Source organism: Rattus norvegicus, chromosome 3 (assembly GCF_021556685.1).
Source record: "Rattus norvegicus strain SHRSP/BbbUtx chromosome 3, alternate assembly SHRSP_T2T, whole genome shotgun sequence".
Taxonomy (NCBI): domain Eukaryota; kingdom Metazoa; phylum Chordata; class Mammalia; order Rodentia; family Muridae; genus Rattus; species Rattus norvegicus.
The window spans coordinates 55302499-55319998 of NC_141536.1; the positions used below are offsets into that span (position 1 = coordinate 55302499).

Consider the following 17500-nt stretch of genomic DNA (forward strand, 5'->3'; position numbering starts at 1 on the left):
GCTTTTTAAATAACTCGTGGTTTATAAGAAGGAGTATGTACTCATTCTGGCTTGCTGACCTTTGTTACTGTGAGTCTCATGCACCCGAGTGTAGTTCCAGGTCATTCTCCGGCCATGGAAATAAAACAGTTCATGTGTCTATTCTGCTGACAAAGTGTGGGTGACTTCAGTTTCACTTGGAGAAGATACTGTCTTTCTCTCCCTTTAGTTTTTTGTGTCTTGCTGTGAAGCCCAGGCCGCCCTCAAACTTACGATCATTCCAGATACTGGGATTACAGGAGTAGCCCATGGTGCCAGGTCATAGTTGTCCTTTGGTGGCCATGAGCAGTCAGTTCTGAGTGAGCACACACTTAGCATGGACTGGCGTGGTCAGAGGACATGTGTAGGTGTCCAGCTTGAAGAGATAGCACCTGGCAATTCCAAAAGAGTCTGCCAGTTCCTGATGCACGAGGAGGGTATGTGTGGGTCTGCTTGCTCTGCACCTTGTCCCTACTTAGAGTTTCTGGTGTTTTCCCTTTTAACCTTCCAGTGGGTGAAGTGACATTGCCAGGTGTTTTCATGTGCAGCGTGGTGATTAAGCAGCCTTCATGACATTATTGCCCATTTTGTGAAATGTTCATGACTTTGCCCATTTTTGCAGGACTTGGCTTGAACTCAGAGTCTAGCACATGCCGGGCAGTTGTTCTACCATGGAGCTATGCCCAGCATGTAGACCATCACATTTTTGTTCCCTCCAGCGTGGACACTAACTCTAGTGCCTCCAGAATGCTAGGCAAGTGCTATGCCTCTGAGCCGCTCCCCAGTCCCCAGCACCACATTCTGATTGAATATAGGAATATGACTGTTAGCAACTTTGTTTTAGGTTTTCAGTGATAGACCTTAAAACTGCCTGTAGGGGTTGGGGATTTAGCTCAGTGGTAGAGCGCTTGCCTAGGAAGCGCAAGGCCCTGGGTTCGGTCCCCAGCTCCGAAAAAAAGAACTAAGAAAAAAAAAAACAAAAAAAAACTGCCTGGAAATGGGGTGTCTAAAGTACTGTCACAGTAGTCAAAGCTTTTAGAATCATTAGTGTGCCGGAAATACGAGTGAGTTACCCTCTGGGGTGGCTTTACAAAGCTCACGGGTGATTGTAAACACCTTTCGGGGGAGGCGGTCTGTGTCGCTATTCTCTTAACAGTGACTTTGAAAGAAAAGAACTACCCTTGTCTCTGTTTGGCTTAGTTTTTTTGTTTTTGTTTTTTAATTTTTTGTTAATTTGCAGGGGGTATTAGGTTTTGTTTTTATGTTTTGTTTTTAGTTAAGCATTATGGGCTACTGCAATAACCATGATATTGACATTAACTATCATACCTTTTTTCTAAAATCGGGCTGGTAAGATAGATGGCTTAACAGGTAAAGGTGTTTTCCACCAAGACCGACGACCTGAGTTCAAGCCCGAGACCCACATGGTAGATCAAGAGCCGCCTCCCACGGGTTGTCCTCCACCTTCCAGCTGCTCCCGCACTCAAGTCTGCCAGCTTAGAGTGTGTGAGACCCAGACGAGAGCAGGAGACCTATAGCGCTCAGTGTACATGGAGAGATGCGGAACTCCTCTGGTTTCTGCTGTTCTCAGACTGCTCCACATCACAGTGCCAAGCGAGCGTCTGTGTGCACTGTGGCCGTCAGTCTCTTCTCACACAGATGCTGACACTCTGGGTCTTACAACCTGCAGAGCCTGGCTCGCCCGGCTTACCGCTGACGTCTCTCATTTTTGCTGGAGACACTGTGAGACTTTGCTTTGGCTCTCTAGTTGCTTTACCTGCTTCCATAGGGAGATTTCCAGGCGATTCAAGAAGACCGGTGCCTCTGCTGTCGTTGTTCAGGGACTGTTCACTGACATGTGTTCTGAGGCTTATTTTATTCCTTTCTCAAAGGTAGCATCACTGCTACTGGTTAAGAGGAAGGTGCTACCCAGTACTTAGTTCGCAGTGAGAGAGGGAGACAGTCTAGGCTGAGCTGGTGTCAGACTGCCTTAGGATCTCTGGCGTGTGTCGGGGACGAGTGGGGAAGGATTTCTGTGCGTCTCCTATGCTGACTGTGCTAAAAATTAACTTTTCCTTTTCAGAATAACAAGCCTTTGTACTCATTTGAAGATAATTCAGACTATGTCTATGATGTTATGTGGTCACCCACCCACCCAGCCCTGTTTGCCTGTGTGGATGGCATGGGGAGACTGGATCTATGGAATCTCAACAATGACACAGAGGTGAGCTGGGAAATGACAGAAAATCGGAGATTTATTGAATAATTTGTGAAATTTCTTTTATCCCAAGGAATGTAAAAGTGCTCTGTGATTGTAGCTTCATCACAAAGAAACCAAGTAAGCTCTGTCCCTCCGTAACAAACAGCATGCTATGCCGAGCTGCAGGAGGAGACGGCGCTGCTGTGAACACCGGGCAGCCTGGCTGCTGGGAAGCAGCCTCGGCCTCCTGTCCAGGCACGGCCTCCATGGGGCGTAGACTGTGCTTTCTTTCTTAGTCTAGGAAACAGAGCCTCGTCATTGTCAGAGTAAGTTAACCTTCATTCTGAGTTCCCTGTCAGCCTTGGCAGGATTGTGTACATCCACAGATGCTAGCCTTAGACTGACATGTGTGAAAGAAAGCCAATGTATTTCGATGGCCTTTCTCCATGAAGGATTGAGATCAGTGACATTAACTATAAAATGAATATGGAGCCGAGCATGATGGCACACGCAGGTTAACCCCAAGACTTGGGAGGCAGAGGCAAGAGTGTCAGTGAGTTAGAGGCTACCTACATGGCAAGACCCTGCCTCAGAAACCCAAGGTCTGAGCATGTAACTCAGAGGGAGAATATTTGCTTAGCATGTACAAGACCCTAGGTATAGATCCCAGCATCATAAATACTAGTATTACTAATATAGAAACTATCACATTTCTTAATTGCTTTACCACATTTGGCAATGCATTTAACTGTGTCCGTGAGTTATCCTTAGCTAGTTTAAAGAGACCTGAAGTGTTTTTAGGTCCCGTATTGCCTCTGGTTAGCAGATGTGATGCTCATAACAATTGTTAGTAGTGCTTGTGGGAGAGTCACTGGTGCCCTCCAGCTCCCTGGGGCCATCTCTCCAGATCCTTGGAAGTCAAGTACTTAGTTCTACAAAGATGAGAAAGGGAGAGATATGTTGGAAATGCAAGAATTTCAATACTATTATTACCTACCATTCACTAATTTGTTCATTTATTTATGTATGAATGTATGTATGTATGTATGTATGTATGTACGTACGTACGTACGTACGTACGTATGTATGTGTTTGTTTATCTGGCAAGCTGACTACATAGTTCTAGAATGCAATCTATGGGCTAGGCTGGCTTTGAACTCACAGAGGTCATCCCCCTGCTTCTGCCCAACAACCCCACCCACCCCCAAGCCCAGTGTGGGGATTAAAGGCATGCACCACCATGCCCTGTCCAAGTTTACTTTCTTAGTTTGGATTTTTCTACCAAAATTTATGACCATAATTAGTTGAAGATCTTTCTCTTAATAGTTTGATTATAATGCCTCTGGGATAATAGCTTAGGATTGACTGATGTCACCATAGGGACTACATTGGTCATATTTCAAAACTTGTAAGTTTAATCATGCTTTTTTGTGTGCCTCAGTGAGTGTTACTGAGTGTAGCGGATGTGCAGTCAGACGCCAGAGCCCCCACCCCTGCGTGGGCACTGTCTCCTCGGAGCCTTCCCTGGAGCAGGGGCGTGGGAAAACTTTGTCCCAACAGTGTGGACTCTTTCTAGGAGCTGCTGTCTGTCGATTTAACTGGTTTTAGCTGAGGAAGGTACAACTGCAAAAGTAATTCCTCTCCTTTAAGACTGAACTGTGATCTGGTTTGATGGCACTGGAAATATTTTCTTTTTAAAATGAGTTTTAATAATGTTTTAAAACAGTTTGACTCCTTAAAGAAGTAAACATAAAAACCCTTTACTATGGAAATGCATACAGCCATGTAAGAATTTCTTAGCTAAGTACTTCATATTTTCCCAGCTCATCTTCAAGGGGTGACGGTAATGTCGTTATAATAAATCTGAACAGAGAGGAAGGTGGGAAAATTCTCTATCTTGTCTCATCTCTTTTTAGAAACACAGATTGGAGAAGTGTTGTCGTTTACATGTTCGGAAGCTGATGAGACTTTTAACTATGCTGTGTTAAATGACTTAGGTGCCGACTGCCAGCATTTCTGTGGAGGGCAACCCTGCCCTTAACCGTGTGAGATGGACCCACTCGGGAAGAGAGATCGCCGTGGGTGATTCTGAAGGACAGATTGTCATATATGATGTGGGCGAGGTATGGGGCTTGCTGCTATAGTTTTGACACATTTTCTTAGTGGCAGAGCTGTGAAGGGGTTGTGGTAGCTGAGTCTAGCAGTGTAGCTCGTGAATTGTATGAACTGCATGGTTGTGTGCATTCCACCACAGAAGCAGCTTGTGAGGCCATCTCTCTAAGTGGGCATCCTGTGCTCTCATGCTACAGATGTAACAGCGTATGACAGTACCATGCTTCTAGATTCCTGTGTTGCTAGGAATTCTTCAGACAAGGAAATGTGGGATCACAAAGCAGACTTGGAGTTTTACAGAATTGATACTGAGATAAAAGTTTATTGTGTGTTCATAGATTTGTGTGAACTAGATAGTAGAAATCAAAGATAACATCTTCGGCTAGCTTTTTCTCCGAGAATAGTTAATGTGCCTGAGTATATGTGTGTGCATTCGTGCATGCGGGCAGCAGCTGGTGGATGTCTGCAACTGGGCTTACAAGCTGTTATGATTCACCATGTGAGTGCTGAGAGCTGAAACCAGGTCCTCTGCAAGAGCTGCCAGTGCTCTTAGCACTGAGTCGTTCTCCATCCCTTCCATAGTTCTTTAGTACCTGTGAGAAAAACAAATCTTGAGACCTCAGCCTGGGTGCAAAGGCATGAGATGGAGTTGAGCAGGATGAGTTGGGCTCTCTTGTCACTCTGCTTGACTGGACACAGCACCCAACGACACAGGGAGCAGAGCTCAGTTCTTCCTGTTTGGTCCTGACTAGATCCTTCTGGACTTTTTCTACATGGTTATTCCCCATCCTGTTCTGATACTTTGTGGCTATAGCAATCAGATCTTGGGGGAGAGAGATTATCATTTAGAGCAACCAGTTGGACAATGCATGCAGATGTTTTGAGTCTGCACTGACTGATGGGTGGTTGTTAGCCACACCCTTATTCAAAAGCTATGGTTAGTCAAACTCAACTGTGATTTTTTTTTTTTTAGTTAATTTTAATTAACTTAATGTAAATTGTCACACTTGGCTGGTAACTACCTATTAGATCTTGTATATTGAGAAGCAGATTTGTTCTCTGGCCACATTGGAAGACCTGTGTCCTGTCACGGCAGGGTCAGTCTGTAGAACACAAGAACAGCTGTAGGGACATCTGGGTTGACTCTTGGAGGCCAAAGCACCATAAACTTCTTTTTCTTGTTTGCTCTTTACTCAACACTGTGCTGAATAGCAATATAACTTCTAACCAAGGGGTTAGAGTCAAGAACGAGTACTTTATGTTCCAAACACACCCTCTGTTCAAAAGGCTGATGTGTGAGGGTCATGAATTACAGGCATTCTACACAGAGAGATCCTGTCTCAGAAAAGAAAAAATAAAAGAACTATTTCATACTAATAGTGGTGCAGAAAATACAATTAAAAGTTTTGAATGCGTCTCTCTCCCTCAGCAAGACTCAGAGAGGATCCAGGAAGTCTGTCTACACAGCATCCTTGTTGTATCCTTGCACTGGTGGTAACAACAGATTCATTTCTGAGGCTGCCACGACATGTTTTACAAACACCTTTTGTTTTGAAATGTTGTAAATCATTATTATAGCCTCTGTAATTATGGAAAGACCCTTTAGGTCAATTATTACTTTTTAATGGAAAAAATTATTTGAAAACAGTAATAGTAGATAAGATGAATTTTTATTTCATTGCTCAGCAAACATTGTCTTTCTTTTAACAGCAGATCGCTGTTCCCCGAAATGATGAATGGGCAAGATTTGGCCGAACACTCGCAGAGATTAACGCAAGCCGAGCTGATGCAGAGGAGGAAGCGGCTACCCGGATTCCTGCCTAGGCCTGGAGGGTGGCCGTAGCCTTATCGAGTCTGGCAAAGAGGATGAAGTAGATCCTAAACTATTTGCATGCTTCTGATTAAACGAGAATTAAAAGAAAACTCCATGGATAGACTGGGTTTAATACAGGAAGCAAAGCTTACCGAGCCCTTTTATATTCTATTCCCTTTGCTTTGGATTGGTGTCATTTTTAATACAGCTGACAACTTTACAGAATGCAGCCTTTTCTGAATTCTAACACATGGGTGTATATTGTTAATTATTCTTTTGGATTCTTTTGAACTTGTACTACTATATATAATTATTTCTAAAGCACAGACTAAGTGAGTTCTGCATATTTCTAAAGAGCCACAGTCCCTTATTATGCAATACAGTACATGGGTCCTTGTCAGTTATGTCCTCACTGCCCTGAGTGAGTAGGAACATTGTTCTTAGTGCCAGCATGCATTCGCCTACCTGTTTTAAGTTTCATGTTGATGCCGTTTTCCTTCTCTATAGTTCATGGTAGTTATCTATAAATAAAAACAAATATGTGCTAACTTTTCAAATTTTCATTTTTATGTTTTGAAATTTGAATTTTTCTCTTATAAATTTTTGTTACTTTTTTAAAGTTCCTGATGCAAGCAGCCACCTTAATCCTGTGCAGCCTTAAATACACATCATATAGGGATAATGCTGTTCTCCCGGGCATTGCAAACTCGTATGGGATAATTTGTCAGTGGATATGTTCTCTTAGGTTAGCTTCTGCCTGGCTCTGTTACCTGTTCTAAAGAGTAAATGCTCACTTCCTAGCTTGTACGGAGGTTGGGGGGCTATGCATGTAATTAGAGAATGGGCGGCTTGGAGAGAAGCTTGCAGGGGTGTAGCAGCCACAGCAGGAACCCAGCTCAAGGGTCCACTCTGCCCTGCAATCCTCTCTACGCTTGGGGTTTGCTAGCTCAGTTTTACAAATCTTCAAGGTGGATAGCAAATGTGTGTGTTAGTGTGGAAGTTGGCTGTGTCAGTTCAGGAGGGAAGGGGTTGAGAGCAGATCTACAGGTTTACACGGAGCGTCCTTTCCTGGTCTTCACCTTCAAATCCTTCTCAGTTTCACTCTTCACTCAGTAGAACCTGAACTAAAACACTAGAATTCAGAATTTGAACTTTTTTGACTTTATAAGAAGGATCTGTTGAAAGAGAATTCTACAAAACGGAAGTCTACATAACAGAACTTCTTCACTCTTCATACTCTGTGGTGTAAGAAATAATTGACCAAGAATACTAGACCCAAACTGCAGTTCTAGCTTTGACATCTCTGAGAAGTGTGATGTTAACCAAGCCTGAACCCTACTTATTCTGATACTTATGAATTGTCAAGTACATAATTTTTAATTTGTCTCCCAGCTCCAAAATTACTAACCTTAATTGTATCAGTTAGTGTCCACTTCTAAATCTTTAGTTTTCATAGTCGCCCCATAGTTGCCTATTATACACCAAAAAAACATCCAGATTATCTCCTGGTAGGAATTCTAAGGTCAGAGTTCAGTGTCAGCTGAGTCCTACTGTCCTTCTGCAGAAGAATTCATATACTCAGAGGAACTGTGTTTTTATTCTAAGTTTGTAAAAATGACTAGAAAAAAGGGAAGATATAAATGTTAAAATATAATGTTGAGTAAGGTTGGAAATTGACATGGTCAATCAAATGGCTACTGGTCTCAAGTTGTTCTTTTTTTTTTTTTTTTTTTTTTTCTTTTTTCTTTTTTTCAGAGCTGAGGACTGAACCCAGGGCCTTTAGCCCTCTACCACTGAGCCAAATCCCCAACCCCCTCAAGTTGTTCTTTTATAAAAGGAAGTATTTATTCTCCTCAAGCAGAAATTCCTTGGCACTAAGTATTTATAAATAGGGTTTGGGGCTAGTATTATAAAATAATACTTATTTTATAAATAAGTATTGGGTGAGGGGAATAGTTTCTCCCTCACCCCTCAGAAAAACTTAACATAGAGTAGACCCTTGCTCATTTAGTCTTGCTGTGACTGAGGAACACAGCATTGATTTTTCTGAAGGGAGTGTCTGAAGTCTGTCATACGGAACAAGGCTCACTTGGCAGCAGCCCTGAGGCTGCTCTAACAGGCAGGCACACTGAGAGGAAGTTGGCTGGGGTCGGGGATCATCCACTTTTTACTTTTAGGCACGACAGATCTTCGTAATTTTGAAAAATACCTCATGGCATACATTGTAGTTTACTTGTGGTCGGTTTTTTCCTAGGCAGGAGACAAGGCACAGCTTTGGCTCATTTCCTAGATTTTGTTTCTCTGCTTTTGAATAGGAAGTTAAAGATTATCGCCTTCATTTGTGCTGGGAAAGCATATTCAGTTTTTCAGACTGTAGTTAACTGGGAATAAATTTCTGAGATCATTTTTATTGTCATTTAAGCTAAATACTTAGCAATTGAAGCTTTTTTCCTCATCACAGATACAGTTCTCTGCTAAGTTTGGCAAGGCTGTAGAAAACGTATCTGTGACAGCACTGAGAACGGTGTCATGAAGGACTCGAAACTTCTAGGAGAGGAGGCAGAGGGAAGGGTGACCTGTCCTGGTCTTTGCTTTCACCCAGGTAGACGTCACCACTTAGCCATGCGGAAACTCGGAGAGTTCGGGAGGCACACTGGCCTCCCTCTTGCTTTCTCTCAGACAATTGAAATGTCTTTTTGTCAGTCCCAGTGTTTCAGTGTCTGCATCAGATTGATATTCTAACTGGAAAAGCTGCATACTTAGATGCTAACTGGAGATCAGTGACAGCTCTCACTGTGCACTGCTCATGGGGAACCATGAGCATCCAAGGTGTGGTCATAGAGATCTTCAGCAGAGGTCTAGGGTATAAACCAACAGCTCTGGTGCTTTTGATGACTTAGTTTTAGCATCTGGTTGAGGTAGGGTTTGTTTTCTGCGTTAATCCAAGACACATAACAGAAAGAAAAGAGTTCATACTTTTGAACTGTCATCTTGCTGATTGCTGATAGCGGGGACCATTCAGCTTTGGGGAAAATACTCCCAAGTAGAATGATATATTTGACTCATAAAAATATAAATGAATAAAATGTTTTTAAAAAATTTAAAAATCCTGGCAAGATAACACAACAGTTAAAGGCACTTGCCACCAAGCCTGACCTAAGTTTGGTCTCTAGGGCCATGTGGTAGAAGGAGATAATCGGTTTCCACAAGCTGTCTTCTCGCATGCCTGTGTGTGCATGCACACAACACACACAGTATGGAATGATTTACTTAGACATCAGTCTTATGAGCCAAGGGAATATGAAAGGAACATTGGTGCTGGGAAGAGACTCATCCGCTAGGAATGCTCGCTGCTCTTAGAGGGTCTGAGTTCAGTTCCCAGTGTCTACATCCCACAGCTCACAACTGCCTGTCACTGCAGCTCCAAGGAATCTGAAACACCCCCTCCTGGACTCTGTGGGCTCCATACTCATGTGTACAGACATACAAATATACACACATTTAAAATTAAATTTTTTTGACAAAAGGAATATGCAGGGACTAGGGAGATGGTTTGGCAGTTAAAATACTTGCCTAGAGAGTTCAGATCCCTGGACACAACATAGATGCCAGCAGCTGGAAAGGGTGTCTCACCTGCAATTTGAGAAGTCTAGGTAGGATTCTTGGAACGTGGAAACATGCACACACACCACACACACATGAAAAAGACAAAATCATGTCCATGTTCCAACTGAAGAATTAAATAACATTCTTTTAAGTAAAATTCTTAAGTGCACTACCCCAGAGTAGTAGTAACTTTTTTACTGGGGCTGGAGAGATGGCTCAGTGGTTAAGAGCATGGACTGCTCTTCTAGAGGTCCTGAGTTCAAATCCCAGCAACCACTCAGTAGCTCACAACTGTCTGTAATGAGATCTGATGCCCTCTTCTGGTGTGTCTGAAGACAGCTACAGGGTACTTAAATAAAATAAATAAATTTTTAAAAAAGACTTTCTTACTGCCCCATAGATTTTAGAATCCTTTTTTCGATATTTATGGAACATGTTGTCGGAGCAGTTTTAGAAAAAAGATTCCCCAGTCCCAAGCCAGAATGCCAAGGCTTCACATAGTCAGCCAATCATGATGTTTTTCCAGTAAGCTGGTGCTCTCAGACCTAATGTGTGAACTTCAGATGTTTAAATTCTCTTTCTACTTTCCATCTTCCCAATTCTTCAACCTAAAAGTCCGAATGGACATCAGACATTTAAGTTTTCTGTATGTCGCTCTAGCCACAGAGTTTCACCACCGCCAATCAGCAGTCTTTTACAAACTTCTATAAAATTATAGTATTTTGTGTTGTTAGTTTCCTAGCGGGAGTCTCCGCTCGGGCTTGTTAATATTCCATTAACGGTTCCCAGTTACGGTGTGGAACAGCATGCCCTCGGGTAAGCGCACTGGAAGGCCTAGCTCGCTTCGTGAGGTCACTTATTCAGGTCTCTGGGAATGGCTTATCCTGCCTCTCTCATAATGTACTTGATGTGGCCGGAAAGCTGGGGGGCAGTGATTGTGTGGGGTGTAGAACACACCTGCTCTGCACCGAGCGTGCAGAGACCTGACCCTGTGACAGAGAATCAGGAGTGCCGCTGGGAAGACTGATAGCAAGTCATTTTATCTTTTGTGGGTTTCTGTACTGAATTTTTGAGTACTTTTTTTTTTTTTCAGAGCAAAGTAGTGGAAATGCTTTGTAACAAAAGTTTTTCTACTTAAAGATGCCTGATACAAGAGCGCGGATGCAGTGCCCTGAACACTCTGCTTTAAGACAGCCACAGTGGCTATGCCTGTGATCCCAGCACTTGGGAGACTAAGCCAGAAGGACGATACAGTTGAGGCCAGCCTAGGCTACAGAGTGAGAGCCCATCCGTTTGTCTCCAGTACATGAGATAACCTGGAACAATCTCTTCTTTTCTTTTGTTGTTTGTTTGTTTGTTTGTTTTTGGTTTTCGAGACAAAGTTTCTCTGGTAGCCCTGGCTGTCGTGGAACTCCTCCGTAGACCAGGCTAGCTTCAAACTCAACAGAGATCCACTTGCCTCTGCCTCCCCAGTGCTGGGATAAAAGACAATCACCACCCAGCTAGTGTTTCTTGAATAAGGAATATAATTGCTTTCTGTGGCAATTTTGTGAGAGAATGCATATGGGAAGACTGTGTAAAGTAAAAGCAACTTTATTTTTAGTTCCTTGGTTAATTCGAGAATGGAGAGGACATATTTTTGAAACTTTTGGGGAGGGGCATAGCTACATAGCTGTGACTTAAAGGAACTTACTTATGTAGGCCAAGCTGACCTAGAACTCAGAGAGATCCACCTTCCTGTCTCCAAGCCCATATTTTAAAACTTCTACATGCAGGAGCTCATCTTTAAAGGGTCAAATGCCTTGCTGTTGTCCAAAAGGAGTTCTCCTCCGGTGTCCTCATCACAGAATGAACCCCAGTCACCTGATACTGAGGAGCAGTGAGCCAAGGGGGAGCTTGCACACCCTTGAGAAGTGCAAGGCCAACAATCAATAGTGTAGATCATTGTATGCTCCCCCTCTCCAAGGCTTAGTCCCCTTGGAGATGACGAGCTCCGTGGGAAGATGATCACCACAGGTGCTGTGCTCTGCACAGCTCTAGTGGTGGCCTTAAATGGAGTGTGGAGGGAATAAAGAAATGACCTGGGGTTGGGTGGTCTGGGCTCCCCACTAGGGAAGCCACAGCACCCTCAGAAGCTCAGCTTATTATATACAGCTAAACAAGGAGGCAGGGTAGGCTGATCTTGTTAGAAACAGTCTGTATAGAGGAGCAGTCTTCAAGCCTTAACCAGGTTAGAGGAGGCTATGACGGTTTCCCTTGTCAACATTCATACTTGGACCATAAAGTGGAACGAATGCCTTACCACTCCCATGGGGCTGAAGCACCTGGATCCTTGGTGTTAACTATCCCCATAACAAACACATTCGCTCAGGACTTTACTCCCACCCTACAAGAAAGGGCTCTGTTCTTAGAAGAACAGTGTGTGGCTGTCAACCATAGAGAAAGCCCTGACATTAGTCCTGCGACATAGCTCTTCTTCACCTCTTACCCAAACTGGCAGGGCCCTGCTTTGTTACAGCATCATCTCCAGAGGCAGAGCAAAACCTTACATAATGAACACCAGTTGTTCTGACAGTTTGTTTCTCTGTCACTGCGATGCTCAGAGACCAGCGCAGCTTGGGGAGGAAAGGGTTTATTTGGCTTCCAGCTTCTTGTACATAATCAAGAAGCCAAGTAAGGAACTGAAGTAGACACTGCTCACTGGTTCCCTTGCTCTGACTTGGTCAACTTTCTTCCTTAAACAACACAGGGCTAGCACCCCAGGGAGAGCACTGTGTCAGAGGATTGGACCATCCTACATCAAGTAGCTTTAAAAAGAATATCTTCACTCACAGACTGTGACAGAATACACAGATTTGCCAAGCTCAAGTCAAACAAGATCCCATCATGAAAGAGGGAGGTGGACACAAATTCCCATCCCTAAGCAAGAAACTATTCATAATTTTAGTCCTGAGTGAGAGAAAATCTGTTTTCATGAATGGAGGGCTATGGGTATATCAGCAGTGCTCCAGGACAAGTCTCGTGCTTAGAAGTCGTCCACCAACATAAATTGGACTCCATAGGTTTATTTCATTTTGTTTTATTTTTCAGAAAGAACAAGAAATCGGTAAGGGAGAACTATGGATGAGCTATGGAGGGGAAAGAATATGGTCAAAACATGTCATGAAATTCTCAAACATAAATAAAATTATTGGTATTTAAAAAACAAAAAGGGTTGGGGATTTAGCTCAGTGATAGAGTGCTTGCTGAGCAAGCGCAAGGCCCTGGGTTTGGTACCCAGCTCCGAAAAAAAGAAAAAAAAAGAAAAAAAAATATCTTCACAAACATGCTTCCAGGCCAGTCCGAAGGAGGAACTTCTTCAGCTGAGGCCCTCTCCCAAGTGTGTCAGGTTGACAGGTGAAGCTGACTATGATATAATTGGACAAAATCTTGCTACAATGACCAGGCCTTTATTAATGGGCTTCATGTCCATCAGTGCCTAACTAGAAATCACAAATTTGTCAGTGCATGGAAGGTCATTAGATCTGGAGGAGTCTGCATTTTCTGGAGAGAACTGTTTCTTCGTTTCATTTTGGGATGGAGAGCTAGGATTCTGTTGCCATACCATGCCTCATACTCATGATATTGTTGCCTGAGTTTCCTGAGCAGTTGGGATCACAGGCACATCACCGCCATTTCCTCAAACCTATCAGCATGAACCTGTTTAAAAGGTCATAAAGCAGTGGTTCTCAACCTTCCTAAGTCTGCAGCCCTTTAATAAAAAAGTTCGTCATGCTGTGATGACTCCCCAACCATAAAATTGTTTTTGTTGCTCCTTCCTAATTTTGCTGCTGTTGTGAATCATAATGTAAATCTCTGTTTTCTGAGAAAGAGTCATTCGGCCCCAAAAGGGGTCATGACCCACAGATTGGAACCACTGCTGTAAAGCATGTCTGTGTGAGGGTGATAAAGGTGGTAAAGCCTGCCTGTAAGCCCAGGGTTTAGAAGTTGAGGCTGTGAGTTCAAGTCCCAGCAACCACATGGTGGCTCACAACCATCTGTAATGGGATCTGATGCCCTCTTTTGGTGTGTCTGAAGACAGTGACAGTGTACTTATATATAATAAATAAATAAATCTTAAAAAAAAAAGAAGTTGAGGCTGAAGCAGGAGGATTGCTGCTGTACAAAGATTTGGACAATCTCTTGAATCAAAAGGTACAAATATAATATCAGAAGTGAGAAGAAATGCCATAGACATTGATAAGTATATTTCCAAAATCTAGGTTAATTTTTATTTTGAATCTTAATCCAAGAACTGAAGTCCTCCAAATCTGAAGAATTGATGGAATGAGGAAAAAAAAGAGACTTCCGGGAACTGTCAAGCACTGGATAAGAAGACAGGAAAAGAAAAGAGATATACTTAGTCCAATCATATTTTAAAACACAAAGAAAAATTAGGATACAATTAACAAATGATTTATTATTTAAAACAGTATCGTAAACAGGAGTACATTCCAAATGTTTCCAGAAAAAGCCTGACTACCAAGAGTTTTAGATCTGGCGAAACCATCTTCCAAACAGGAAGAAAACAGTGGCATGATGGCAGGAATAAGGACGGGAATAGATATTGCTAGCCAACCTGCTCTTCAGTTGCTAAAGGAAATCCTATCTGAAAATAAATGGCAGTAGAGGGGACTCATAGTCACGAGAGAGAACGGCAGGAGGGGGGAAACGAGGGAAATACTGAAGACTTGGTGCCTGTTTTCTTCAGCGTATTTAAAATATAACCACAAGCCACGGTGAAGAGCAAGTCGTGACCTCAGATGAGCACAAAGCACGGGGCAGCTGTCTTAGAGGAGTGCCTTTTACTTCACTAAAATATATCTCACTGGGAATACAAGATTGTTATAAATTAAGGTATTATAAGCTCTAATCACTAAGGAAATAGCTTGAAAAACCAAAGTTTCAATGATACACCATAAAATATGTATGTTACAAAAAGTTCACAAAGGAAGAGAGAGGGTTGTGGGTCTGCAGCTCCGGCAGAATGTTCCCTTAGTTTGTGCAAGTCCCTGGGTACAATACTCAGCACTAAGAGGAGGAGGAGGAGGGAGGAAAGGAGAAAGGAAATAAAGGAGAGGGAGGTGGGGAGGAAGGGAGAGAGGGGAGGGAAGGAAAAAAGGAAAGGCAGCAGCGTTGACTATGAGGCTGAAAGATGAGACCAAGAGCAATACACTAAAGCAAGTCGTATCTTGAGAATGATGTCACAGTTCTGGGCAAGGTGGCACCCAGTTAACAATTCCCAGAATTTCAGATGCTGACTCAGGAAGGAGTGAGAGCTCTGGGCCAGCCCAGGCTAACCAGAGAGACCCTGTCTCAAACACTAAGGGCTAGGAATATGGTTGAATGGAGAAGGGCTTGCCTACCATGCACAATACAATCTTGTATTGAACCCCTAACACCACATGCACATGCATGTGCACACATGCATACACATCCAGAAATGCACATGCACACACATGCAGATTAGCTGTAGCATTCAAATGCATGAGTTTCCTAAGAGCACATATAACAAGAGATGTACAAGACTTCTTCGGTGAGTATAAATTTTTATTAAGACATGGAAAATATTTAGGTAGGGATATAGTATGTTCCTGGATCAGAAGGCCCCATAATAAGGATACAAATTCTTCCAAAGCAGCTTACAGATTCATTACTGTTCAATCAAACCATCAGTGTTTTTGAAACGGTTTTTGATAAGCTGATAGATTATACATGGAAGAGTGAAGAACCAAGAAAAGTCCTAGCTCTCTTACAACGAGGGAAGCGAGTGCTACACTGTGTGTTAGGATCGTGTATAATACTAGATACAGAAATTGACAGAGTAAGGAGAGGGCCTGCACCAGCCTCAGGAGAGGCCTTAGAGTCAGCGAAGCTTGGGCTGATTCTTAGTGAGCAGCAGAGACAATGCTCCAGAGCAGCTGGGAAAGGACAGCTTTCAGTAAACAGTGCCGGCGGGGCTGGCTGCCATTCAGAGAAACGAAGGTCTGCCCCACATTGCCAGAGACACCAGGAGAGCTCCAAACTGCATGAAACCTGAATGTGAAAGGCAACACTAGAAAGTGTAGAACAAGAAAATAACTTTATCATTTTTACCTGGAGGTTTTGTGTTTGTCTTTCGGTGGTTCTGGGGAGTAAACGCAGGGTCTTGTAAATGTTAGGCAAGCATGCTCTCACTGAGCAACATTCCCAGAACAATAAAAGAATAATTTTTTTAAAGGGATGCTCAACAAGCTAACAAGAAAAATACCGATACATCTGAACATATTAAAATTAAAATGTTAATATATCTAAACAATCAGGAAAAGACATGCACAAAGTAGGAAAATGTGTAAAACAGACACATAGTAGTATCCAAAACATATGAAGAATGTTGTGGGCTGAAGAGATGGTTCAGCAGTTAAAAGGACTTTCAGCTCTTACAGAGAACCTGGCCTTGGTTCCCAGCATGTTGGCCACTTTACAACCACCTGTGACTTTATCTCCAGGGGATCTGGCACTCTTTGAGCTCTGGAGCCACTGGCATGGATATGGTGCACATCACACACACACACACACACACACACACACACACACACACACACACACACAATTTTTTAAAAAGAGGCACAGTGCAGAATAGATGTCCACTATAGCAGCATTGTCTATAAGAACCACAAACTGGGAAAACAAATGTCAATCAAGAGTTAAATAGGCTGGAGAGATGGCTCAGTGGTTAAGAGCACTGGCTGCTCTTCCAGAGGTCCTGAGTTCAATTCCCAGCAACCACATGGTGGCTCACGACCATCTGTAATGGGATCCCTCTTCTGGTGTGTCTGAAGACAGCAATAGTGTACTCATATACATTAAATAAATAAATCTTTAAAAAAAAGTTAAATATAAACAATGCATCCATACAATAGAATGGACAAACTCTTAATGCACACAATGGCAGGGATGAACCTTACAAATGTATTTAGCAAAAGAAGTCTCAAAGGTACACAATTTCATTCATACAGATTTCAAAAAAAAAGAATAGGTCAGGGCTGGCAAGACAGCTTCAGTGGGTAAAAGCTCTTGCTGCCCAAGCCTGAAGACCTGAGTTTAAATCCCCAGATCCCACATGGAAAATGGGAAGAACTGATTCTCAGTAATTATCCTCCCACCCCACACATGTGCTGTGTCATGTGAACACACACACACACACACACACACACACACATCATTGACACACAATAAACAAGTCAAGCTTAGTAGTAAAGACCTATAATCTTAGCTCTGTGGAGCTGAGCCGGGAAGATCAGAAGAGGCTGCCTGGACCACGGTAGATCTCGTCTCAAGAAGAGGGGAGGGGACCACAGTATTTAGGGATGTATATGTGAGCAGGAAAACCATGCAGAAATGAAGACATGGTAGGCAGCGATGGGGTGGAGGGGGAAAGGATGGGTAACTTCTGGCTTGTTGGGGATGTTTTATTTCTTGACCTGGTCATCACATGAGTCCTATTTTAACCTGTATGTACACTTTTCTGTGTCCATGCCTCTGTATACTTCACATGCTTCTTTTTTTTTTTTTTTACAAAAGGAATGTACAGATGACCAGTAAAAATGAAAAGACAGCAAGATGTCCTTCCCACACCTATAATTCCAGCACCTTACAAGGGAGACAAAAGGTTACCACAGGTTCAGGGCTAGCCTGATCTACATAGAGAGTTCCCAGACTGTGAGGTTGCA

General features: G+C 42.9%; 2 protein-coding genes across 25 annotated transcripts in view; one reads left to right on the plus strand and one right to left on the minus strand.

Moving 5' to 3' along the window:
* Dync1i2 (dynein cytoplasmic 1 intermediate chain 2) overlaps window positions 1-6704 on the plus strand; it is a 51242-nt gene extending 44538 nt beyond the window's left edge. For 8 of the 24 annotated variants that reach the window (NM_053880.2, NM_001270624.1, NM_001270625.1 and 5 more), the window contains 3 exon segments: window positions 2102-2242; window positions 4216-4341; window positions 6041-6704. In NM_053880.2, the coding sequence (NP_446332.2) occupies window positions 2102-2242; window positions 4216-4341; window positions 6041-6154 (381 nt within the window). In that variant the 3' untranslated portion in view covers window positions 6155-6704. 24 annotated transcript variants of the gene reach the window in all.
* Window positions 1-17500, minus strand: part of Slc25a12 (solute carrier family 25 member 12) — a gene marked incomplete at its 3' end in the record, with an annotated part of 195305 nt that overhangs the window by 81591 nt on the left and 96214 nt on the right.